This window comes from Ovis canadensis, chromosome 3, assembly GCF_042477335.2.
Source record: "Ovis canadensis isolate MfBH-ARS-UI-01 breed Bighorn chromosome 3, ARS-UI_OviCan_v2, whole genome shotgun sequence".
Lineage (NCBI taxonomy): Eukaryota > Metazoa > Chordata > Mammalia > Artiodactyla > Bovidae > Ovis > Ovis canadensis.
In genome coordinates, this window is record NC_091247.1 from 124761849 (window position 1) to 124789746 (window position 27898).

The 27898-nt window shown below is 36.0% G+C and overlaps 1 protein-coding gene across 2 annotated transcripts in view; it reads left to right on the forward strand.

Moving 5' to 3' along the window:
* Window positions 1-27898, forward strand: part of TMTC2 (transmembrane O-mannosyltransferase targeting cadherins 2) — a 436273-nt gene that overhangs the window by 356843 nt on the left and 51532 nt on the right. For both annotated transcript variants that reach the window (XM_069584133.1, XM_069584134.1), the window contains exons 10-11: window positions 3083-3197; window positions 15582-15645. In XM_069584133.1, the coding sequence (XP_069440234.1) occupies window positions 3083-3197; window positions 15582-15645 (179 nt within the window). The remainder of the gene's footprint in view (window positions 1-3082; window positions 3198-15581; window positions 15646-27898) is intronic.

Genomic DNA, 27898 nt, shown 5'->3' on the forward strand with positions numbered 1-27898 from the left:
CTGGGGCAGGACAAGGCAGAGAAACCGTAGAGGCTAAAGAGCTGAGGGCCAGATAAGGATGTGAAGCAGCAGATTACACTAAGGGAAGCAGGATAATTCAGAGTATGGAGCCAGGGTATGGTAAGAGCAATAATAGAGGAAGCTAGTAGAAGAGGAGCAATGAAGGTAGTCATTTAGGAGTAAGAGCAAATTTTGTTATTCCCCAATAACAAATCAATTTAGGATCTTTGGATAATTATGTAGAAGAAGCCCCACATGTCTTTATTTCTTTATTTATGTTGGTTCTGTGTATTTGAAATGGGGTTTGCTCTATTTTCCATCAATTGTGAGCTCTATTTCAAACAATTGATTACTGTATAACACGGTATAATAATAATGTATCAATATTTTCGACCTTGGTTCAGATTTTCAAATTCACTTAAAAACACCACATGATTCACATTGCCTGATGTTTTATAGCTTTATCATAGGAGAACACTAACTGGACTACTGAGATCTATGAGTTATTGTGAACAGAACGGAGGGAATTAGGCAGATACTTTACTCATATGTTGTATTATTGTTTTTCTGCATGTTAATATGATGAATGAATCCTCCTGTTAGAAAATTATCATATAGGAATTTTTTTTTTTTGATCACCATTTACAGTACTAAAAATTATGTGTTTCATGCAGGTTTTGGATATTGAAAGCTGCTACAAAGTCTGTGCTCTGTAGCAAAGCTTACCTAAATTGTAAGGAAATGTTTTTAAATATTTTAAAATTGCCTATTTGATTTTACACAACTAGATAGTTAACTCTTTTTTTGTTGTTGATGAACATCAGATATGTTCAACATTAGTAGAACCTGAAAGACTTGCCCTGGTCATTGCATATCAACTGTCCTTTTAGGCCATTGAGTATCATTGTCTTCGTCACCTAGACTTCTTGTCACTTTTGTCCCTCTGTTTCTGCATGGACAGTATAGATTTCATTTTTTTCCCCCAGAACTAATACATCTCCTTTTCCTTTTACCATCTGGAATAATAAAATAACCTTCATTACTCCATTAATTGTTGTATTTCCCTTCTATTAATACAGAATACATTTTCAGAATTAATAACTGTCTGGGAAAGGTAAAAGAATAATTAATAAATTCCTGTATGTTTAAATATCACATAAGTAATTAGTATATTTATTAATACATTTAGCTAGGTAAATAGGCCTTGAAGATAGGTAGCAATTAATATTATGTTCTAATTTTTAATCTGTAAGAAGCATAACTAACTGAAAAATGAGTTTAGCCTGGTATCCTGTACCAAGGCATATGTGCAGAGATATTAATATTCGGTATGCTGCAGATTGTCTATTTATTGTCCTACTTTATTAAAACCTCATATACTTTAAATTGAATCTCATTTCAACAGGTCTGTAGAGTTAATGTCTGCATGAATTCCTTAAGTAACACATTTTTCTATGTATCAACATAACTACTTACAACTCTGTTTTCTTAATCATTTTCTGATCCCAAAATTATGTTTGTTTTGGGAGATGAGAAAGGTGCCAAATGTTATATGAAAAACTAAGAAAGTGATATAAAACATTTTGTAGGAACAACTAAAGGACCTCCAACTCCTGTCAAAAAGTAGGATTAAAAGCCTAGGCCTGGCTTTACTCACCACTCTTTACCAGTTGAAGTTTAGAAGCCGCTCTTAAGTACAAGAAGTTGCTGTGTTTGATTATAAAACCTTAAAGTAGAAAGTTTCCCCTGTATTTTAAGAACTGCGTTTTACGTCAGAAGATAAGTTGTAATATTTACTAGATAAGCAGTAAACAAAGGATTTACCATTTTTAAAGTTTTTCCATTTCTTTGTATGCCTTAGGACGTGTGAGTCATTTTTCCAGCAATATTTCATAGTGTTGAAGTCTTGAACTGTAAGAAAACAGGAATCTCAAAACAAACAAAAATAATAAAATTAAACAACTCTATAAGCCTGTCAATTGCCTGGGAAGTTTCTGTATACCTCTGTCCTCCCTTGATTTGATTTTCATTTGATTATCTGTATCAGATAAGGCTTACCATCATTACTTTTGCTGCTAGTAAATCCTTACCTATAGAAAGCAGCCTGTTCTCTCTATGCGTATTTACAGCCTTAAAACTGCTCCCAATTTTTTTCACCTTTCTTTACCTTTACAATATGATTTTGGGGTAGCATCATCCAACAGTTCTTGAGAGAGTGTTTTGAAGAATTGTGTGGCTCTATCTGCAATAATTTTAACCTTGCAGAGATGACCTGAAAGTAATCTCAAAAATCTGAATTTGTGAATATTCTTGCATGTTTAGTAGTCAATCTATAAGATAATCCTAAGCCAACCTTTCTTTCTATTCAATAATTTTAGTGTTACTTAGATAAGGAAATAAATGTATCTTAATATGGGTAGCACTATGCATACGCATCAGAGACAAAAGCTGCTTCAAAGCACCAATAATTAAAATCAACTCAACTTATTGTCATATATCTTTTTTTCCTACAAAGCAACTCTCACCTTAGAGTCTCAGAGGTTTATAGCTAATAATTAAATTTTACACTAGTGATACAACATAATGATTATAGTGACTTACATAGGTGAAACAACTAATGTTTAAACCAGTTGATAAGTGGCTTACTGAAATATGCACCTGAGCTATAGATTTAGCACAACTAACATAGTGCCTTAATCCCCACTTTGACCATCAGAAAACTAAAATCTCTCCAGAAATTTTTTTGTTTTGTTATACTTAAAAATATATATATATATTTACATATTTGTAACATACCTTTAATTTTTTTCATTTTATTTCTTGCTTCAATAATCTATGGAGGATTTTTAAGAAAAAAAAAATGTGTTAATGTAACAGATTTGGGACACTGCAGTATTCTGCAGTTAAGGGAAAGGCATATAAAATATGCCTGAATAATCAGCATGTGGATGTGCAGCACCCATAAATCTTAGCTCTGTGTCACCTTTACCACAGTTCTTAGATTTTTCTCTATAGCAGCTTTAGTTGTTTCACATGATTATTATTTTCTAGGTTTCTGCTCACTTGACTTCATGCTTTGCAGGTCAGTTTCTTCTGGAAGAAGCCCGCCTCATAGAAGCAGCTGAGATGGCAAAAAAAGCAGCTGAGCTGGACAGCACAGAGTTTGATGTTGTCTTCAATGCCGCCCACATGCTCAGGTTAGTTTCTGCTACTGTGCCTGAAAAGACTACACTATAGCTTTAAACCTATTAAATTAATATAATTTATTCAGTTATGCTAATTTCCCGTTTTGTAAGTACCACCTTACACTACATTCCAAAATGAATTATGCTGCTTAACCATGTTAAAATCAGTTGGGTCTATTTAATTCATTATGATTTATGTTCCCAGTATATAGGGTATATGAGAGTTTAGGATTCTCTGAAAATTGAGACTCTTCCATTAAAAAATTATTATTCATAAAATACAAAAGGAAAACTGCAAAATTGAAATGAATAATTGTCTAATTAAATGTCTCCAAGATAGAACATTGTGTCAATTAGTCAACTGCATCTCAGTATTTGTATTTTTTTATTAATTATTTTGAATGTGGCACATGACTGCATTATTACGCTTGATAGTAGAGAGGATTATCAAATATAAATATATTGAAGGCCTATCAAATTCTCAAATGACCCTATAATTAACACTGTTGTTATATATTGAAGTAGTATGTTTTAGACCTATTTATGCATCTCTTTTCAGAAATATTCTTTTGAAGACTAATTACAATAATTCAAAACAATTAATAGGCATATGAACAGTTTTTTTGTGTCAATATAAAATGAAAGTGAATGCATTAAAGGAGGATGTTTTTAAGAAACTCGAATGATTTATACAGTTATTCAAAAAGCATTATTTATTCTATTAGCCATATGTACACCCCTTCTCACATGCGGTTCCTTGAAATCCACTCCAAAAGTCTCCATGCAGATGCTTCCTTAGGTAACATTGCCGCTATGGCTGAGAGCCTGGCTTCTGGGAAGTTTCTGATTACGTAGATCACTCTTACCTGGGAAGAAGAATAACAGAGAATTGGTCCACATTTGGATGATTTTAAAACATGGACTTTTGAGAAAAATAGAGGAACATTTAAAAATAAAAATTTTTTGAGATGATTGTAGATTTGCATGCAGTTAAGAAACAACACAGAGCAATCCCTATACAATTTATCTACTTTCCCCAATGGTGATATCTCATAGAACTACCATACAGTATCAAAACCGGTATTTTGACATTGATACTAATCTACTGGTTTCCCCAATTTTACTTATACCATTGTGTGTATCTGCATGTATTTAGTTTTGTGCACTTTCATTACACATATCAGTTTGTGTATCCATCATTCCAGTCAAAATACAGACAATTTGCATCACCACAAGCATCCTGTCCTTTTATAATCACATACCCACCAGGAACCAATATTTAAAGCAAGTTTTTTAAAGTACTTTGAGATTTTATTTATAATTTGAGATTATTAATGTAACTATATCTTAGTGATTTACTCCTTGGCTTTTAATAAATTTTTAATAAGAAATTCAAAGTCTGAGAGGAAAAAGAATACTGTGAGGTTTCAGTTGAATACTCTCATTTCACATTAATGCTTAGCATTCCTAAAGCAGGTACTTTCAAAGAGAAATCAGGATTCAATAAACTATTGGTATATTTTAAAAATATATTGTAACCAGTTTGCAAGAACCTTCAGTGGAAAGATAATTTTTTTAAAAGACAAGTTTAATATGCATGACAAGGTCAGGTGCTGTGATGGGAAGGGGACTTTTCGTTCTTCATGAATAAAACACTATGCTTTTAATCACAATAAACCATTTACAAGAATGTGCATGCACAAGTTTCTAGATGCTAATTCATCTTAATCATAATAGATACTTTTATCAACAAGGCATTTTGTTACATATTAAATCTGAAATTCAAGGTCTACCAATGTTCGTTATAAGAACAATTACAAAAAAGGTCCTTGTTAAATATATCACTTGTAATTTTTCCTTAGTTAATGTAGTGCTAGAAACCAGTGGAAAGTTTTGTTATACGTTGGCAGCGTGAAAATTCTTAGGGTTTATTTTTCAAAACCTTCCCTCTAGCTTTCTGCAATATGCATTGCTTATCAAGTTGCATTCAGTCAGTGCCTTCCTATCGTGATTGAGTATGACCACCACAGCCTGCCCATATCCTGTTCAACTTGGTGGCAGCTCCTGTGAATGTGTTTGCTTATTTTTTCAGCTCTGTCAAATTCAAGTATTTCTTGAATGCTTACTGTACAAGCTGAACACCGGCCTCTTCCCAACTTTTTAATCAAGAACATTTAGGGGTTTTTGGAAAAATAATAAGAAAGGCTATTGGTTTCCCCTTGAATGCAGTCTTATCAAAATGGTTAGCTGTCAAGATTTTGCTTATTCAGTGTTGCATCTAATATTTCCCTTGGTGATGCCACATTTTGGTAAACTGAGTTTGATGTTAATTTTTCCTCAAGAACACTGTTCTTTCATAAGATATTTAGGAGACAGAATTGGCAAGGTTTGGTGATGAGTTCGATGTGAGGGAAAGGGCAGAAATCTCCCTGGCTGTGTCTTGAATTAATGGTTGACCTAAGATCCAAAATCAGCAATTTAAGAAATGTTAGAGTTCAAGACATGATTTGAAGCATCCTCATTTAACTTCCCTTTCCTAGGCTAACTCCCAGTAAGTTGACCCAAGGAATCTATTAATAGACAAAAAGCTGCTCATCACAAAAGCCAAAAAGGAAAAGAGAAAGAAAAAAAAAAATTATTCCCCCAGAAGAAACTAGATTCGAAGAGCCCATTAAGGGGAAAATCTTTATCTTATTCAGACCTTCAAGAGGCTAGAAATTTGCAAAATGTCTAACAGACTCATTTTAATTCTCAATAATAGATGAAGATCTTTTTCTATGGAATTAGAACATTTCTAATTAACCCACTCCAGTATTCTTGCCTGGAGAATCCCATGGACAGAGGAGCCTGGCAGGCTACAGTCCATGGGGTTGCAAGAGTTGGACATAGGTTAGTAACTCAACCACCACCTCCAATTTCTATTGTCAAGATGATTCACAAGAGCGCTATGTGGTGCGGAAGTATTAATGCTGCTCACCAAATATATTTGGCCTTCTGACTTCAAGAAACATAACAGGACTGCACTTTGCTGACTTCTCCCAGTTGAAGGCCTCCCTGGGTCTTTCTGGGTCACTCAGTGTGTGAATGTGATGTGTGTTACTTTGAAGCCAATGTAGGAGTCAGTGGAAATACATCCTGAAATAATCAATGGGCGACAAACCTCCCTTCTCACCTGCATTAGATAGGTTGAATGAGTGCAAAATAAATTTTGTCCCTTCACTGAGATTTAAGATGTGTCTATTATTGAAGTGTAATCTAACCTGTCCGAAATGAATGTATCTGTGAAAATAAGATAGGACGTTGAAAAGAGGGGTCATATAACATCAGAAAAATTTACTCAGCGATTAATAGGCTCTCTGAATTTATAACTACAGTGGAGGCAATGTAAAATTCATAGATAATTTAAATAGAAATTATATTTTCCCAGAACTTAATGAAAAACGCTGAAGATATGAAAATGATGACTGAAAGGATAAAAGATTGGAGGATAGAATGAGAATGATATATATGCAGTAGTTATATACATATATATATATTTGTGTAATTACATATAGCATACAACTGTGTACATATGGTTATATATACATGTATATAGGTAGTGTTTATATACTACCTATATACATGTAATATGGATACATGTACACATGTAACATGTGATACATTTGTCTGTATATATAAATATGTGTATATAATTATATGCTATTATATGAGGCACAAACATGAAAAAGTGAAGTGCTAGTCTCTCAGTTGTGTCCAACTCTTTGTAGCTCCATAGATTGTAGCCCCCCCAGGGTCCTCGGTTCACAGAATTCTCCAGTCAAAAATACCAGAGTGGATAACCATTCCTTTCTCCAGGGGATATTTCCACCCCAGGCACTGAACCTGGGGCTTCTGCATTGCAGGCAGATATTTTATCATCTGAGGGACCAAAGAAGCCCATATATGTCATATATACACATATAATTGTATTTGTTATATAGATGTTAATGTAAATAGAAAATTTTTGAAGGAGAACCTAGAGCAGATAAACAATTATCAACAGATAGAGAATATTTCCAAGATAGGATGAAGGTCTTTAATCATCACATTAAAAGTCAAATTAATGAAAAGAGATCTACTCCTAAACTTATCTTCTTTTTTGAGTCACTGTTTTTAGTTGCTCACTAAAGAATACACTCTTGCCAGTTTAAACAGAAACAGGATTTATTGTAGAGAATGCTATATCCACAGGCTCTTCTGACAGGATTGAGAGTACTCTGCATAACCAGAAATAATTTCTACCACCTAACTTTCCTTGCAGCACAGCAGATTTTAGAATCCAGAGCTCTGTCACCATCACCCACAAGGAACCCAGAAGAGCAAGCACCACATTCATGAGATGATTCTTCTGGGTGCAGCTGCCCTCCCCCAACCCCCGCACCCCCAGCCCATTATGCTTACTATTGGGTTTGACTCTCATGAGGTTGCATCTGATTGATGGAACTTGAGTTTTGTGCTGATAATTTGCCTGGAAGAAAGCTGGAAGATGAGGGAATTTCTGGCTTTTGCCTTGTTTGGGAAGACAGGATCCACATTTTGGCTAATTACTAAATATGTTTCCAGGAAGAGTGGTCACAGATGTTGAAGGCCTCACATATTAGAACATTGACTACATGTGTTGACATTTTTAGTACTTCAAATAAAATGGAAAAGGAAAAAGTACTGGATGTTTCCAGATGAGAGCATTAAAAAAAAAAAAAGCAGATTGATTATCATCAAAGGAAAATATCAAAGGAATTTAAAATACTAAAACTCAGTAGAGCTATGTCTATAGAGTTGTGAAAGGAAAGTATTGAATTAATTATTCTGTTAGAAGCATTTTGTATGAATGGATTTATTCAGTGTTCTTCCAGAACTAGAAGATTGAAAGCACACAAGGATATTTGACACCTGAGAGGAAGTATTGAGATGCTGAAAACAAATTTAACTTATTCCCAGCATCCATGGGCTGTGATGAAAAGGTTTTTTTCTTTTTTTTTTTTAATCCACTTATAGGGAAATGAAGGAACAAAAGTAGCATTTATTTAAATACCTCCTGTCTCCCTGACTCTATTTTACAGTTTATGTGTCACTTTCTTAATTATAACTGCACATGTATGAAGAAAAGATTTATATTCCCGTTTTACAGATGAAGATGCTGAAGCTCAATGTTAGTTGTTATTTCTCACGGTTGGTAAAGCTGGGATTTATGCTTAGCATATTCTGGCCAGGTTTAATACTATTTTCACTATCCCTTTGGCTCCCTTACATCTTCATAACTGAGCAATTACCTAGAAGCTGTGACTCTTGAATTTACTGATGGAAAAGGATTTACAGGGAGTAACAGATTTTCAAATATATAAATCCTAAATAGTAAGATCCTTCCAATATTATTAAATTACCCTTTATGATACATTTTATAAAATAGATTTATAGTCACAGGAGAGTGAACTCCAAGTTTGTACTTAGAGATGTTAAGTTTTTAGACTTATTTTAGGATAGTGTCATACTGCTGAGATAAGTGCAGTTTCCTTTTTTCCAGGTCTAAGGGTCCAAGTTGTCACTGCTTCCTAAGGTAGTAAGAAAAGCAGAACTACACTGTACCAACGGGTTCCCAATGGTTCCCTAATTTTTAGAGAGCAAGGTGAATATTTGAGAAAAAAATTGTTTTGGTTTTCATTCTCAAATCGTTTTATTGGAAGTGACATAAAATTGAAGTTCTTAAGGGATAAAGGAACAAAGTCAGATTATTTTGTCAGAGCAGATTATGAATAAATATGCACACATACATGCACACATATGTTGGATGTTGGAAATATCTCCAAGGCCCTCTGGGTCATATGCTTTCTTCTTTAATACCTTAGCAAATTATCAAAGACCACTTGAAAAGTTACTGGGTTTTCCATTTATAAATTGTACTTTTCTGACCAATTTTGGTCAAGAGGGGCTTGTTTCAACTAAGTTGTAATGGGTTGTAAGGCCTTTAAAGTAAAGGGGCATGGCAGGGACTGCCCTGCTGGTCCAGTGGTTAAGACTTCATGCTTCCATCACAGAGTTCACAGGTTCAACCCATGATCAGGGAACTGAGATCACACATGCCTCACAGCCAAAAAGTGATAAGTAAATAGGGCCAAGGGGAAAAAAAAAAAAAAAAAAAACTGTTAAAAGAGGCATGGCAGATGAGGTTGAAGGAAGGTAGGCATCTTCCTGCTCCTTGCCTTTCAGACATTAAAGTATGTGTAAATCATGAATCACCAGAGATCGCATGTTCTAGTTAGGATGTGTAGGTGGCACCTGAGGTTTTACCCTTCCAGAAAGAAAGTCCCAAGAGATGCTTATGATGTTGGTTCTTGGACCTCTCCTATAAGGAAGTTCTAGCTTACCTGTCCTTTTGTCATCCCTCTCAACCCAGTCTTTTCACCCAAGCATTACACCTTAAATATAAGTATCTATGGAAATGTTATAGTGGACATTATCAATACACATTTCCTCATTTCCTCTCTTTTTATGATGTAATCTTTACAGATACAGGCTTAACATGTCCTTAGCAGCCATGAAAGATTTGAGCCCATTAAAGAATGGGCTGACACTCTTATGGGACATCAAGAAATGTCTAACTTTAAGGAATTATTTTGTAAAACTAAAACATCAACAGTCTTTTCTTCTGTTACTGCTACATTTCCACTTTGCCTCTCTCTCCTTGACGTTTAGCATTGAGATGGATGCCTACAGACCATGAGGCCGCTTTTGGTTTCTTGACTGAGAGTTTTCATTTGAGAATCCTTGATGGTCATTAACAGTTAATTCCAGGAGTTTCATTGCAAGGATTTTTTTCTGCTCCATTATTTTTACATATATGTGACTCTGATTTTGCTATTTTAAGATTTTCCATACATTTTTATATCCTTGTTTTATTTCAGTTCTACATCTATTCCTACCATACAGTGATCAACGAGAATTAAAATGTGGCTCTGCTTTGAGTAACCTAAAGCTAAATGTAAGTTTAGCAAGTTGGCACAAACCCAGGAAACCTCAGCTTCTGTTTCACTCTACTTTCATGATACAGGGAGCAAACAGCTCTCTAGTTTAAAACAAAAAATGCTCATAATTTATTCTTGAACATGATCACCAAGACTTTAATAAAATATTGTCTTTTATATGAGTCAAAGAGTGATTATTATCCACATTAAATAATTTCAATTCAAAATTGGCCATTCACAAGCATTAATAATTGTAGTTAAAGGAGTCTTCTAAATGCTACTTGAGTTTTTATTTTCTGTATTCTCAAAGAAGTCATTTTACATTTACTAACTTTCACAGAATACATAAAAATGTAGGTAATTGTAAATAATTCCTTAATTAGATTCTCCTCAAACATTTTACTGTATATGTCAAGTTGTTGTTTCATAATGTAATCGATCCCCAGATTTCTTTTATACATATCTTGTCAGAATATTGAGTCCTAAACCTGTGTTCTAAAAGACACTTTTATGTCATAAAATAATATGAGAGAAAAGAATTAGTCATATGAAATTTATTTATTTATTTTTAACGTATAAGCTTCATAGTCCCTTGTGCAAAAATAGAATTCCATAGTAATCAAATGATGACATTTGTTTGTGACTTTTGTTACTGTTTCAACTCCAAGTCTTTTCACTGATGGCAGAAAAACTGAATCTAAAGACCAAAAATACAATTAGCCCAATCCAGTGATTTCTTCAAAAGTAAAGGTTTACTTCATAGTCAAGTTTACAAATACCATCTGGCTTTTTCTACCTACTATCTTTTCTGGCCCCAAGAGACCACAGGTCAGAGAAAGAGGGCCTTACATATATGATGGGCAGGAGTTAATAATAAGAAAGGAGCCTCTGTATGAGTTGATGTCTATTGTTGGCATAGTGATTAACTCTTTATTCTCTAGATAAGGGGCATAATGTACTTTCTTGGTGGCTCGATGGTAAAGAATCCACCTGCCAATGCAGGAGACTCAGGAGACAGGGGTTCAGTCCCTGGGTGGGGAATATCCCTTGGAGGAGGAAATGACAACTCACTCTAGTATTCTTGCCTGAAAAATTCCATGGACAGAAGAGTTTGGTGGGCTGCTGTCCATGGGGTCACAAAGAGTTGGACAAATCTGAGCACCCACGCACAGGGGACATAATGCTGACTCAAGGTGACATGTTAGATGAGGACAGTCACCCATCTGGACTTGGTGTACTTTCTGGGTAAGAGGAATTTTTCTTCCTCACTATCTCCTTCCTGACTTGCAAAATGTACTGTGGCCAGAATACAAGGTTGTCTGCATACAGCCTGGGAGATCTCTTGGCAGAGCTAACTGCTTTCCCTGTTACACATTCTGAGTCTTCTACTTGGACATAGTGGGAAACTTAGGGTTCCGTTTTCTGTCTAATTGTGATCTCACACACCCCGGCCGCCAAAAGTAGGAGATCGTGGGGTTAAGAAAGTGAGTATCCAAACACTGTTCTTGCTTTTTCTCATTCCCTAGTTCCTTGCCTCCCCCATTTTTGGGAGAGGGTGAGGTTCATAGTGCAAAACATCGTATCATGCATTTCACCCTTCTCAAACTGTCCTTTGCTCAGCTGGGCCTGGTAATTTGAGAGCTCGGGTCACGCAGGAAGTAGAACCTGTCATTGCAAATGTTCTCCATATTTTCACTGTTTCGAATCTCATTTCTCACATTTAAGTCATTGCTTTTAAATCATAATAATCAAATAACATGTTTTATTCCTTTCTTAGTATTTGATGTGGGAACTAGTGAGGTCATCGGCCACAGAACAATGCATCACATGTCCTTCTGATACATCTGATGCTTACAGAGATATCTGCCAGATCTTGTGGTTCAGATATTTTGCTTTAGAGTCCTTGATTTCGAGCTCAGCCATTTACCAGCTGTGTTAACTTGGGGGATGACAACTTCTCTAAACCTAATTTTAATCCTCTTTGAAATGTGGTTAATAATAGCAGTCAGTTCATGGTACTGATGTAACTGGCAAATGCAGTAATCAATTCATGGAATTTTATAAATGATAGAGAATTTAGTGTCCCAGAAAAGAAAGCGTGAACAAAGAATAAATATGGGTATACAGGAAAAATATATTTTGTCAGCTTCTTTAAATAGTTTGATCCCAGTAATCCTGGGAACCTGAGTCCTGTAATCAGTCTTCAACAACAGTGGTTAAGTTTCTAGACAGTATTTACTAGGATCCCCTAAGCTATTAGCAGAATATTGCTAATTTCCTCAATTTTCAAATATTGATTAATGATTCAGTCATTTAGCAATTAAGATTTATTAAGTACTCCCCAGATGCTTCTTGCAGAGGGGAGTATGCAGTATAGCTTACACCATAAAGTAGACATTGGACAGCTCCTCATGAGTTTTCTTTGTAGAGAGTATAACAAGCATATACATGAAGATTGAGTAGGTAGAGATGATACAGCTGTTTTTCCCACAGTTTTACACGTGTTGCTATAAATGCCTGATAAGTAGTCAGTAAAAGCCATTTAATATTAGAAGCAAAGTCCAAGAGTCAAAATTAATTTTCACAATTATATAGCAAATATAATAATCTCTACTACTTATATTTTTTATTAAATGGAATATCATTAATTCTACTTCTGGCTTAATAGACTAAGCATCTAAACTAGATTTTTCCTTTGCGAATTCAAAAGACTGAAGACAGGGAAGGCTTGATAGACTGATAACCCTTTTAGGGGGAGAAATCTTTTTTAAGTTGCATTGATTATTATTTTAAAGGCATTTTACCCAGAGAATTCCTTAGTTCCTCTTTTGATCCTTATCTACCTCATGACTTTGAATGTCCATAAGATGAATATTAATGATAGCCATACTTTCTATATTTGACATACACTGGTTTATCTTGCTTCAAAGTGACCTACTTTCTTTGTAGTATTAAGTTACTCTAATTTCCTACTTCCATGCCATTTATTTTGCTCTGGAGAAAACCTTTCCAGGGCATGACCTAATGAATTGTGGTTCAAATTTCCAAATGAATCTGAACCAAAGTGATCTTATAATTTGGTAGAGGGTACCTTCATTAAATACCCTAGTGAGAGAATTTTTACAGTTTCATACCAGACTGAAGCACTGTTCGTGACATATTGAAATTGAACTTCAATGTTTATGAGAATATAAATTGCAGCAGCACGTTGTAACATGTCATGAGTCCAGTAGAGTCTTAAGTCAAGGGTTTTTACTTTCTCATAACCCCATTAAAAATAGCAATGTTTCTAATTATTTTTCCTTTAAAAATTAGAAAAATATGTCCTGCTCTCTGGAGAAATGTTGTCCTCACTTATTCCCATAATTTTTATGGTTGCATGGTATAGGTCTTTATAGTTTTTATGTGGCCTGACCAAAGTGCAAATTCAATTTTATAGGTATGCCCAGTATGCCTTCTCTTTTGAAGAGAGTGGTAGCTTTCTAGTTGAAAAGGTTAATTTTTGTTTCTTTTCTTTATTCCTGGCCTCTTTGCAATCTTCTTATCTCAAAAGCTTCTTCATGTCACAGTTTCAACAGAACACCATTTAATTGCAGGACTCAAGGCATTAACTACTATTGTTCATGTTATAGCTGCTGTACGTATATCTAAAGCTGAATTTGTCTTTTTTCTATAGCGTTTCTTTTCTACCCCATAAATATGCTCACCAGACTGCAGTGCAACCTGCAAGGGCTTCTAACTCTTATTATCTTCTATTCTGGAAGGTTTTCTGAAAGCAGCATGGCATGATCATAAAACATATTGTTTTCTGTTTGTTTGTTTTTAATATTTTATATATTTATTTGACTGCACCATGTGGGATGTGATCTCTTAGGTCCCTGTACCAGGGATTGAACCCATGTGCCCTGCTTCGAAGTGCAGAGTCTTAAACACTGGACTGCCAGGGAAATCCCAAACATACCACGTTTTGATGGCTTATTGACTGGACTTCCTGGAAACTCAAGACATTTGATTTCTTCTGTTAACCATTTGGCTGAAGCAATGAGTTTGCTGTGAATTGCTAGGATAGACAATGCACAACTTACCTATAAAGTTTAATGTACATCTTATTTGTGTCAGTCAACTGTGACAGTCATGGTATTTTGTGGTAATTAAGAAAAACTGGCTGTTGCTATTTGAAGGCTGTGGAAACTGCAGAATTCAAGACAGGCTGGAAGCCTGAATCAGCAGGAAATAAGGTAGCCCCAGGCTCTTCCTGGAAAGAAGCGGGACATCCAATAACAAATCTTTATAGGAAGAGTCTGAAAGGACATGGCCCTGTTGCCTGCACCATTGTAAGCAATTCTAACTGTTTCTTCATCTTACAGCCATTTGCTCAGGAATCGAGGTCCTAAGCAAGAATGTCCCTTTAGCTGAGGCTGCATCACTTGCCTACCCTTGTGGCCAGAGAGCAAAGAGAGGGAGAGGCTGACTTTTTTTTTTTTTGGTAGACTACAGATATTGAAAGTTTCTTCTCCTGAATTGAAAAGAAAGTAACTTTATAGATAGATACAGATTAAAAAAAAACTGCAAGCATTTATAATTTTCATAAAACAAAAACAGCTAGATAGTAATCTTGACAATTTATTTTTAAAAGTAAGAGTTTTTCTGGGACATCATATTGAAGCAGGAGAATCTCAACCCTGTAACATATTATCTTGTTTGTCTTGGAAAAGATAAAAGACATTTCTAATTTCTAATGTGTAGATTTACAGTAATATCTGTTGAATAGGATTAGGCTGAGATACTGAGATATTATTTACAATGCCTAAAAAGATCATGACAAAGTACATTATTTGTTGTCTCTGAGTCATATCTGGCTCTTTCTGTGACCGCATGGACTGTAGCCCTTCAGGATCCTCTGTCCTTGGGATTTCCCAGGAAAGAATACTGGAGTGGGTTTCCACTTCCTTCTTGAAGGAACTTCCCAATCCAGAGATTGAACTCGCATCTCCTGAATTGCAGGCAGATTCTTCTACTGCTGAGCTACCCTGGAAGCTCCAGATGTACATTGCATGCATTCAATTTTTAATTATCTTTTTGTGCTTAGTCAGCTTATTATTTGATTGATATGGCTTGTGGCTCAGCTGGTAAAGAATCTGCCTGCAATGTAGGAGACCTAGGTTTGATCCCTGGGTTGGGAAAATCCCCTGGAGAAAGGAAAGGCTACCGACACCAGTATTCTGGCCCGGACTGTAAAGTCCATGGGGTCACAAAGAGTCGGACACGACTGAGTGACTTGCACTTTCACTTTGTGATTTTTTTTTTAAGTTAATATTATTTGGGGTTATAATGAGTCTGTTCATCAGTCTGAAATTTTGAAATAACTAATATGGTTTGATGTTATTCTCTCTAACAGACAAGCTAGCCTCAATGAAGCAGCTGAGAAGTATTATGATCTGGCAGCCAGACTGCGGCCTAATGTAAGTACCTTCCTAATGAGAAGCATTACTCAAAGAGACAGACTCACAATATGTGAGAGTTATAGACATAGGAGCCTTGTGATACTGGGGTATTTTCTTTCTGATCTCTTATTTTGAATACGTGCTAAATGGCTGATTTAACCATAAAATCTGCTAGTCTCAAGTTTCTTTCTGTTTCCAGAGGTACACATTTCACTGTTTACTAGCCTATGTAAAGCACTGTATATTTTTATCATTTGAATACAGGTTTTAGCACTATTAAATATTCTGCGTTTAGATGACTATTAACATAAGTTCTTTGAAAGTATTTTTGCTGTGATGTTACCTACCTCTGGATTTCCTAACCTCTCACTGATTCTTGCATGTGGTCAAACCTCAAGCTGTGTTCAGTTCAGTTCAGTCGCTCAGTCTCAGTTGTGTCCGACTCTTTGCGACCCCATGGTCTGCAGCACGCCAGGCCTCCCTGTCCATCATCAGCTCCCAGAGCTACTCAAATTCATGTCCATTGAGTTGGTGATGCCATTCAACCATCTCATCCTCTGTCGTCTCCTTCTCCTCCCGCCTTCAATCTCCTAGCATCAGGGTCTTTTCCAGTCAGTCAGCTCTTTGTGTAAGGTGGCCAAAGTACTGGAGTTTCAGCTTCAACATCAGTCCTTCCAATGAACACCCAGGACTGATTTCCTTTAGGATGGACTGGCTGGATCTCCTTGCAATCCAAGGGACTCTCAAGAGTCTTCTCCAACACCACAGTTCAAAAGCATCAGTTCTTCAGTGCTCAGCTTTCTTTATAATCCAGCTCTCACTTCCATACATGACTACTGGAAAAACCACAGCTTTGATTAGACAGACCTTTGTTGGCAAAGTGATGTCTTTGCTTTATAATATGCTGTCTAGGTTAGTCATAGCTTTTCTTCCAAGGAGCAAGTGTCTTTTAATTTTATGGCTGCAGTCACCGTCTGCAGTGATTTTGGAGCCCCGTAAAATAAAGTCTGCCACTGTTTCCCCATCTGTTTGTTATGAAGTGATGGGACCAGATGCCATGATCTTAGTTTTCTGAATGTTGAGTTTTAAGCCAACTTTTTCACTCTCCGCTTTCACATTCATCAAGAGGCTCTTTAGTTCCTCTTCACTTTCTGCCATAAGGGTGGTGTCCTCTGAATGTCTAAGATTATTAATATTTTTCCCAGAAATCTTGATTCCAGCTTGTGCTTCATCCAGCCCAGCATTTCTCATCATGTACCCTACATATAAGTTAAATAAGCAGGGTGACAATATACAGCCTTGATGTGCCATGTCCCTATTCCATAGTCCTCATTTCAAATAACTGTTCTTTTCAACTTTATCAAGTATTTTTTAAATTAGAATTTCTCCCTGAGTAGTCACACTTCTGTAAAGTAAGATGGATGGAAATTAGATCGTTACTATTGAAATAGAGTAACCATTTATGAGAGCATAAGAACTGGTTTTGTATTGATCTTCTGAGCACTTTTTGTTCACAGTACATCACTGAATGCCGTTGCTTTTATTCCCATCCACACTGCTCTGCATCACTCTCCAACACTAAAACCTCCACTCTGCTCTCTGGATCTCTACCGTCTATTGAGAAATGTAATTTTCAAGAAGTAATGATAGTGCACATGTGATATGATTGATGTGACTACAAGTAATGGAATCATTTCTTTACAGTAACTCATCCACTGGACAAACATCTATAGAGTGCCTGCTTTGTGATAGAATACAGAGATTTTATACTCTAAAAAACCAGACAGTGCAGCAGAGAACACTGAACATAATAAATTAATTAAAATACAGTATGGAACAAGAGAAGGATTAATGCTTCCTGAAAGCAGCGCACACAGGAAGTAGCTTTTTTCCAGGAGACTCAGCTGCATGTAACCTTAGCTCTTGAATCGAAATGTCCCCAGTATCATTAAGTATAAGGTGATTTAAGAATCAGTAAGCTGTTTGCAACAGAAGAAAATAATTTAATAGTTGTAACAAGTAGCACTAAAATGTAGTAAACACTTGCTGTGTGTCAAGCACCAAGTTAAGTACATCATGTGAATTCTGTCATTCATCTCGTGCAACAACCCACAGATACTTCTGTGATCCTTGTTCTGCTGAAGTTCAGAGAAATGAATAACTCACCCATTATCACAGCTAGTAAGTGGAATCACATTGTAGCCCAGGCTGCTGTGTGTTTAAGAACAAAGCTTGATGGAAAAAAATGCAATTGTGTCTTAGAAAATGCACCAGAAATCTAGAAAAACAAAAAAAATGATGGTCTCATTTATTTATTAAATATTTAGAGAGCACCTGTTAAGTGCCAGACACTGGATACACAGAAGTGAACACTGAAAAGAGTCTGTGCTTCTTAGGGGTTTATAGTCTACAAGTGAGGAGACAGAGCAGAAGCAGATAAATAAAGTATATAATATGTCTGACAGCAGTAAGTGCTTTGAAGAAAAACGGAGCAGGAAAAGGGAATTGGGAGTTGCAAGGGGCCATACATATGCAGGAGGCACAGTTTTGTATATGCCCAAGTTGAGCATCTTGGTGTAACATTGCTAAGAAAAGGGTTGGACTTAAGACCTTAAACTTATTACTATAAGTGCACTGAAGACAGGAATCAGGATTTTTTTGACTTCCTTCTTTTCTTTGATTAATAGGATTGATTGATAGAATCAATAATAGAATGATATAATACTCTTTTTTGTAATATAAATTTATTTATTTTATTTGGAGGTTAATTACTTTACAATATTGTATTGGTTTTGCCATACATCAACATGAATCCACCACAGGTATACATGTGTTCCCCATCCTGAACCCCCCTCCCTCCTCCCTCCCTGTACCACCCTTTTGGGTCGTCTCAGTGCACCAGCCCCAAGCTCTCAAGACACGCACTAAATGATAGTACGTTCCACCTTTATTCATCCAGTTGCAGTCCCTTGACTGTCACTTTTATTTTTGTTAAGTGGTTGGGTGTTTTCAGCACGTTGTACTGGGTTAGTGAGAAAAGGGCTATCTGAACTCTCTGACCATACCTCAAAAATGAAAAAGACCATGGGGCACCACATGATTTAAACCTGACTTATGAGATTATTTATTTTAAATGACTGGCCAAATCATAAAATCAGTATTTAACTCAAAGTCACATTTGTGAAATCCCAGACAGTTTCTTCATAAACATGCTGCAAATTGCTTTTGAAAAAAATGCGTTTATTCAAATGATATTTCCCTTATCTGGTAACAATAAATTAAGTAGTTTATAGACTTGGATAGGATATGAGGTTTATATTTAGCGATAGTAAATGATGTTACAGTTTATGGATCAACATATGTGATCTTTCTCTAATCTATTGTACAAGTTGTATTTGGTTTCCTGTACATAATCGAGTAAGATGCCACTAAGACAAGACTGATAAAATACAGACCTTGACAATAATACAGGTTTCTATTCTGAAATGAAGACACCGATGTAAACAACTGCCCCATGCCTTGAATTATTAACATTTAGCATGTGATCTAAATTAAAACATCCATCTGACATCTATCTTGCTCATAGCTGTTTATTCCTTTTGCTGTAGAAACATTCTTTGTTCAGTTCAGTTCAGTCGCTCAGTCATGTCCGACTCTCTGCAACCCCATGAATCGCAGCACACCAGGCCTCCCTGTGGTCCTAGTGTGATTAGATTGTACTTAATAAATTTCAGTTACCTGTTTATACAAGAACTTGGTAAACAGACCTCAACTCTTATTTCCTATTTAAGTGCTTTCAGTGTCTCTTCTATTTTCCTTGTCTATATGGTAATCTAATCTTACTCTCACTTTTCATAAAGCATTTTTTTCTGTTTAGTTTCAACTACAACAATCTGTAGCTGTATGTGGGGAACTCTGTGAATTTTCTAAGAGTGTTTGTATCAGATCATAACTATGCAAAGTAACATTTTTAATTTTAACCCTCATGTACTACCCACTTGTTATAAGAAGATTGTTCATTATCTGCGGGGTGGATTTCCTTCTTAGTAAAATACCTATTCCATTTCTTCATGATGTTCCATGCTGAATTGTTTTATGTTTTCTCTTCTACAAAAGACTTATTTTTCTATACAGCTTGCTTTAAAATTATTGATTGACTTTCAGGAGTATTAATACTCAAAAAATTCCAGTGATCCAAATGCTAAAATAGTGAGTGAGTGAGTGAGTGAAGTCACTCAGTCGTGTCCAATTCTTTGCGACCCCATGGACTGTAGGAACCTACCATGCTCCTCTGTCCATGGGATTTTTCCAGACAAGAGTACTGAGGAAATCTAAATTAGCAGGTACCTATAATTTTAAATGTTAGATTCTGATATTATTTTTTCATCAGGGGTATTTAATACATAGGCATTTATTGAACTAAAGAAATATGTCTATTACAAAATTGATACCTAATTTTTATTTTGTTGGGAGTGATTGCTCTAAAATCAAACTTATTATATGAAAACATGTTTTCATAGTGGGAAAACTACCAACATTGGCATTTTAGGTTTTTCCACTTTCAGTTTTTCATTTTTATAGATAAAATTGATCTTTCGGTAGAGAGTACTTTAAAAAGACAATGCTTTTCTGTCTTCTCTCCCACTTACGCACATCAAAAACTGCTGACTCTTAAGGACCAGAGGGAACATTAAAATGAAACTGTTTTGTTCCTCCTGTGGGAAGTAAGCCAAATTCTGCATTAATTTATGGGTTTTAAAATTTTCTTTAAAATATGAATAATGGGGAACTTGTGTAGTACAAAGTCACCCAGTTCTGTTTGGCTTTTAGTCAATTCCAGAGTTGAAGAGAGTAATTTCTAATGATGAGGAATTATGTTTATATATACTTTGTGTTTTTATGCATGTAGTTGTTTTTGGTCTGAATTCATTCAACTTAATTTTTAAATTAAGTTCCAACATTGTGTAAAACCCTATGCCAAGTGCAGTAGAATTTCCAAGTTGTGAAAAGTTAACCCTGACTTTGAGAAATGTACTATCTAATGTGGGTGGAGAGTGAGGGAGAGAATGCATGGACTCAAATCCTTATAGTTCAGGGCAGTAAATGATGCTACATAATAAGGGTTCTGTGAGTTGTGGAAGCTAGGTGCTGGAAAAGTGTACAGAAGGAAAAAGTTACTTTCAGTTGGACTGATCCTAGAAGACACTGAGTCAGAGTTGACAAACTGAAGAATCTTGAAATGATTGGACATGTATAGGTGAAGTTTTTAAGAGGATGAACAGAAAAGGGGGAAACCTGGCAGGTAGAAGCATATATATTAACAAGGACATAGTCTCAGAAAGCGTGCTGCTGCTAAGTCACTTCAGTCATGTCTGACTCTGTGCGACCCCATAGACAGCAGCCCCCCAGGCTCCTCCGTCCCTGGGATTCTCCAGGCAAGAACAGTGGAGTGGGTTGCCATTTCCTTCTCCAATGCATGAAAATGAAAAGTGAAAGTAAAGTTGCTCAGTCATTCCTGACTCTTAGCGACCCCGTGGACTTCAGCCTACCAGGCTCCTCCGTCCATGGGATTTTCCAGGCAAGAGTACTGGAGTGGGTTGCCATTGCCTTCTCCGCCAGTGACTGCTACCTTTTCTAAATTCATGGTGTTCACTGTTTGCTGTTCAAAATAGCAAGTAAGGCACTATTTTATATTATTGCATTTACTGTTCTTCAAATGATCATTTAACTTTCCATTGGACAATAAGCTTTATCTTCACAAATAATACTCTGTAACTTCTTGGGAATTACCTGGTCTGTGTCTGAAACAGTATCTTATATGGGATAGAAAAAAACTTTTAAACTGCTAATTTTATCAGTATAGGATACCACAGTTGTGAAGAGCTCCTCTCCTCTCTCCTGAGCTGTGCATTCCATTTCCTCCCTATCTTGATCAAATGGTCAGGTGACAGTATCTACACTAACAACACTAGCAGGTTTTGAAAATATTGTAATTTCTTAATCATTATCACTTCTCCTTAATTTTGCTATCCAAACATAAATAAAAGACACTTCAATCACCTCCTTTAAAAACATCATGACCATTTTCATCTGTATCCCAGTCAGATCTATAATAGAGAATTTAAGGCTATCTCAATTGAAATACAACACTTAGGACCCTGAAGTCTGACAGCAAACCAATTAGAGTAACAGTAGTCCTCCTTACAGTAATCCTTTGCAATCTTAAGATTTATTAATATGCAGAATTCCACACATATCCATATTCAAGTGTTCCAGAAAACCTTTAAAAGGTGTATAAATAACAAGTGATCACTAGATAATTCACTGTTCTGGAATTATCCATCCTATTGTAGCCCTCCAGGAAGTGTGGATCATACAGAATTAAGTGTGCTCTCCACTTACAGACAAAAAACCAAACTGAGTACTCTTTTGAAAAAGATCAACCCAAACCAAAGGGGACTTTAGGGTAAGTTAACCATCACTGATTTTTAAATATTCTGACATTTTAAATCCTTTTAATGTTAAGACATTTAACATTAATATTATTTTTTTAGATATCCAGCTTGTCTAAAAATAACAGCTACCAATTTCTTATACAGAGCTTTAAGTTTTACTTAAGAACATTACCTCCGAACTCTAAAAACAGATTCTTTTCCAGCTCTACCGTTTAGTAGCTGCATTTCTTTGAACAAATTAAAATTACGTAAACCTCTCCATATTTGCTTCCTCACTACTCCAGAAAATATGAATAACATCGTCTGCCCACGTATTTCACAGATTGTTACCTCAAATGAGACATCATACAAAGGTGCTCAGTAAATATTATATCTAAAAACCACTAAATCTTTTAGCTACAGAATAAGTAAAACCTTTACTGAAAGAACTGGTGAGATTATACTAATAGATAGTATGCTACCCTGACTTTTTGACTTTAATACAGATAGGTAACAGATTTTCATTATGTTTGCAAAAAGTAGGCAACTAACTCTGTTCTACCTAGAAGGGTCATAATTTTTTAGAAATATCTGAAACCATATTTGAATTTATAAGTATTCCTGAAGACATTTTTTTTCTTTTTTTTTTAATTTATTTTTTAATTGAAGGATAATTGCTTTATAGAATTTTGTTTTCTGTCAAACATCAACATGAATCAGCCATAGGTATACATATTTTCCCTCCCTCTTGAACCTCCCTCCCATCTCCCTCCCCATCCCACCCCTCTAGATTGTTATAGAGCCCCTGTTTGAATTTCCTGAGACATACAGCAAATTCCCGTTGGCTGTCTATTTTACATACGGTAACCTAAGTTTCCATGGCATTCTCTCTGTACATCTCACCCTCTCCTCTACTCTCCTCGTGTCCATAAGTCTGTTTTCTATGCCTGTTTCTCCATTGCTGCCCTGCAAATAAATTCTTCGGCACCATCTTTCTAGATTCTGCACACATGTTTACAATATTTCTCTTTCTCTTTCTGACTTACTTCACTCTGTGTAATAGGCTCTAGGTTCATCCACCTCGTTAGAATTGACTCAAAAGTGTTCCTTTTTATGGCTGAGTAATAGCCCATTGTGTATGCATACCACAACTTCTTTATGCATTCATCTGTCAAAGGACATCTAGGTTGCTTTGATGTTCTATTGTAAATAGTGCTGCAATGAACAATTGGGTACATGTGTCTTTTGCAGTTTTGGTTTCCTCAGGGTATATGCCTAGGAGTGGGACTGCTGGGTCATATGGTGGTTTTATTTCTAGTTTTTTAAGGAATCTCCATATCATCTTCCATTCCCACCAACAGTGCAAGAGGGTTCCCTTTTCTCTACACCCTCTCCAGCATTTATTCTTTGTAGACTTTTTGATGATGGCCATTCTGACGAGTGTGAGGTAGTATCTCATTGTAGTTTTGATTTGCATTTCTCCGATAATGAGAGATGTTGAGCATCTTTTCATGTGTTTGTCAGCCATCTGTACGTCTTCTTTGGAGAAAAGTCTGTTTAGGTCTTTTCCCACTTTTTGATTGGGTTGTTTGTTTTTCTGGTATTGACCTGTATGAGCTACTTGTATATTTTGGAAATTAATCCTTTGTCAGTCATTTTCATTTGCTATTATTTTCTCCCATTCTGAGGGTTGTCGTTTCACCTTGCTTAAAGTTTCCTTTGCTGTGCAAAAGCTTTTAAGTTAATCAGGTCCCATTTGTTCACTTATGTTTTTATTTCCATTACTCTAGGAGGTGGGTCATAGAGGATCTTGCTTTACGTCATCGAGTATTCTGCCTATGTTTTCCTTTAAGAGTTTATTTATAGTTTCTGGTCTTACATTTAGGTCTTTAATCCATTTTGAGTTTTACCTTTGTGTATGGTGTTAGGGAGTGTTCCAATTTCATTCTTTTACATGTAGCTGTCCAGTTTTCCCAGCACCATTTATTGAAGAGACTGTCTTTGCCCCATTATATGTTCTTGCCTCCTCTGCCAAAAATAAGGTACCCATTGGTGCATGGGTTTATTTCTGGGCTTTCTACCTTGTTCCATTGGTCTATATTTCTGTTTTTGTGCCAGTACCATACTGTCTTGATGACTGCAGCTTTGTAGTATAATCTGAAGTCAGGAAGGTTGATTCCTCCAGTTCCATCCTTCTTTCACAAGACTGCTTTGGCTGTTTGGGGTCTTTTCTGTTTCCATATGAATTGTGAAATTTTTTGTTCTAGTTCTGTGAAAAATGCCATTGGTAATTTGATAGGGATCACATTGAATTTGTAGACTGCATTTGGTCATACAGTCACTTTCAGAGTATTGATTCTTTCTACCCAGGAACATGGAACATCTCTCCATCTGTTTATGTTATGAAGACAACATTTTTAAAGAACATGTCATTTTGATGCTCCTGAAAAAATGAAACAGAATGCTAACAAATTAGAAAAGCACTTCAAAACAGTACTTGGCACACAGGAAAAATATGTCTTGCTAATATTATTGTTACTATTATTACTGTTCACTATAGTTAACATTATCATCATTATTGCTGACAATAATCTTAATGATACACGATTTTTAAAAGCCTCTATTCAATATGCTGTTTCAAGTTTTTATCATCAAGAACTCACTCACCTATTTTCTATAGTCTAAAGGAAATTCATGTCAGCATTTTTATTATCACTTTCCATGAGCAGTGTTTTATATATACTTCTTATGATAGAAATGCTCATAAGAAGTATGAGTTCACATTAGCAACCTCCACCTGGAATACTTCTCTTAAGGAAATTCTCTTTTGAGTTCTGTAAGCCAACCGTACATAACAATTAACACAACTAGGTCACTTTCTGAAAAAATATCACTGTAAATACAAACTTGTCCTCTCCATTTAGAATCAGAGTTCAAACCAAACTAACGCAGAAGTGTTTCCACATGCAGCATATCAGTAATATTTCCAGAGTCAGCATTTTTTCCTATGTAAAAGTATCTGCATATTTAAGAGAAAAACCTTGGAGATGGGAAGGAAGCCATTTCAAATGAAATGGTAGATCTAGGAGGAAGAGAAGTAAGTGAAAAGAAATAAGGCTGAAGAAGTCAGCAGAAGTGAGATCATAGCAATCAAGTAAGAAATAATGAGCATTTTGAACTTTTCCCTGAATAAATGGGCAATCAGTCATTTTAGTAATTAATTTGGGATAATATGATTAGACTTTCATCTTATAATACATAGTTGGCTGGAGAGTAGAAAAAGAAGGCTTAGAAACATGGGAGGGAAGAACACCAAGGGAGAAAATACCATAACAGTCTAGAAAAACCATGACCACTTGCAGTAAGAAAGCAGCAGTAGGATGAGAGACATGGCTGCTTTGTAGGAGATAACACTGACAGGACCTGGTGACTGACTGGATGTCAGACTAAGGATGCAGTCACCCAAATTTCTGGCTTTATCCAAGCTAGGAGAGTGGAAACAGTCATTGATCCCTGAGTAGAGAAAATGAACATATGAGGGCAAGAGAGAATACAGCTGCAGACATGTAGCTCTTGAAGAGTCCATGGTATCCGAGTGGAGCTGCCTAGTAACTGGGTGGAAGTGTGAGGCTGAAGCCGAGAGGCAAGTCTCATGTGGAAAAATGAAAGTCATCAACATACAGATGATAAAGAATGTCCTAAAACTGATACAAGCTTAAAAAGAAAAGAATACATTAAAAGAGGGAAAGGGTTCTCATTCAGAGAGGGAGAAGAGACAGCAAACGAGTTTGAGATGAAAGAGTTAAGAGATACTCTGAATAACTGTCACAGAAGCCAAGAAAAGGCAGTATTCAATAAATGTTAAGCACATTGGAAAAGACTCTGATTGAAGGCAGGAGAAGGGGACTTCAGAGGATGAGATGGTTGGATGGCATCACCAACTCGATGGGCATGAGTTTGAGCAAGCTCCAGGAGTTGGTGATGGAAGCCTGGCATGCTGCAATCTATGGGGTCACAGTCAAACACGACTGAGCAACTGAACTGAACTAAGATGAGATAGTAGAAGTTTAGCAAGATAAGAAAGAATCAGAATTAAGAGAAAGGGGGGGAAAAAGATTAAAAGACAAAACAGAGTTAATCAGCAGGAAGGAGAGAAAGAGATTCAAAGCACTCTGGAGAATCAAGCTGAGACATAATGATGGACATCTCATCCACTGAAACAGAAGGAAAAGAAAGAACAAATGATACAGAAGAGATAACTAATGAGTCAAGTAACAGAAATTTAAGGGATCTCCTTTTCATGGCTTCTGTTTTCTCACGAAGTAGGAAAACCATCTGTGGAGAATACTTTGTTTCTTAAGTTTAAAGAAAGAAAGTAAAAATGTTTAAAATAGCCTGTATGGGGAATGAAGAAATTGCTCTGCAGACCTGACAACTCCTGCAGGGACTCCTGCAGAGACTGTGAAGCCCTAGTACACTCACCAGGGCAGTCTGTGATTTTTCTCCATGAGTACTCAACAAACACCTTTTGTATAAGCCACAGAGACAAAATGACCCAAAATTTAGGTTTTACCAGATGCATATGATAGTATTGACACCCTTCTCTGTCAAATGCTTCCTATATAAGCAAGCAGAAATCCATTGTCCATCACTTCAAAATGCTAGCTAGAATTTTCTGTTTCAGAAAGCATAAGCTTTGCCAAAGGAACAATAAGCAACTGGTTAATATTGCCAGTGGTGGCAGGGCAGAGAGGAAGAGTAGGGGAAGATAGAACTGAAAAATAATATAAAACCAAGTGAAAGGCATTGAATACCTTACTGAGAATGAGGAGTTTATATTCCAGAATTGTGTTAAGTAGGATGACATAATGAAAGTGATCACATTTATCTGATATGATGAAGAATGTGAGTTGCACTGGGAAAGTAGAGATACAGCTTTGAGAAAACCAAATAAAAGGTCCTTTGAATAGGATAGGCACAGACATAATAGATCCTAAAGTACAGAAACACTGTGGAATGGGAAAGAACATTCAGAGAAAGCAAGTAGATTATTTAATAGGATATAAGTAGGAAAATTGACTCAACGAGCATTCCAAATTTTTGAACTTCGGTAACTTGGGTTAAAAACAACAACAACAGCAACAGAAATAGGACAGAAGAGTTATTTCAAGAAGGAAGTGTTAAGTTTCGACCAAGCAGATTTCAAGTGAGAAGTGGGATGTTCTGATTTTCTATGGGATGTTCTGATCTTCTATGGGATGTTCTGATCAAGTGCTTGGTGGGAAGACCACCATTAGGCGTAGAGATGTGGGAGTCATTTGCAGAAATGAGATAGTACCAAAGAGGAGGATAAGGTCACTAAGGAAGAAAAAGTACCACCATACATATCAACTTTGGAGAACAGTCTCCACTACTGCCAAACAATAAAGGAAAACAAGGACTGAGAAAGTCCTTTGATTTCAGGGGAAAAGATGACATTGGTTACATTCATGAGTTCAGTGACGTGAGCAGAAGTTTTTTAATGTGAAGAAAATGGAGACTTGGGAGCAGAGCATTTAGATTTAATCTGTAAATAAGTGTGGAGATAAATGAAGAGGCAATACCAAAGAAATATTAAGTGTGTGCTTATTAAATGTTAAAAATATGTTTTCAAGGGAATATGCATGTGTGAAAGTTTTTATTTTTTAATATATATTTGTTTTAATTGGAGGCTAATTACTTTACAATATTGTATTGGTTTTGCCATACATTGACATGAATCTGCCACAGGTGTACGTGTGTTTCCCATCCTGAACCCTCCTCTCACCTCCCTCCCCATTTGAGATTTTAAATGTGTC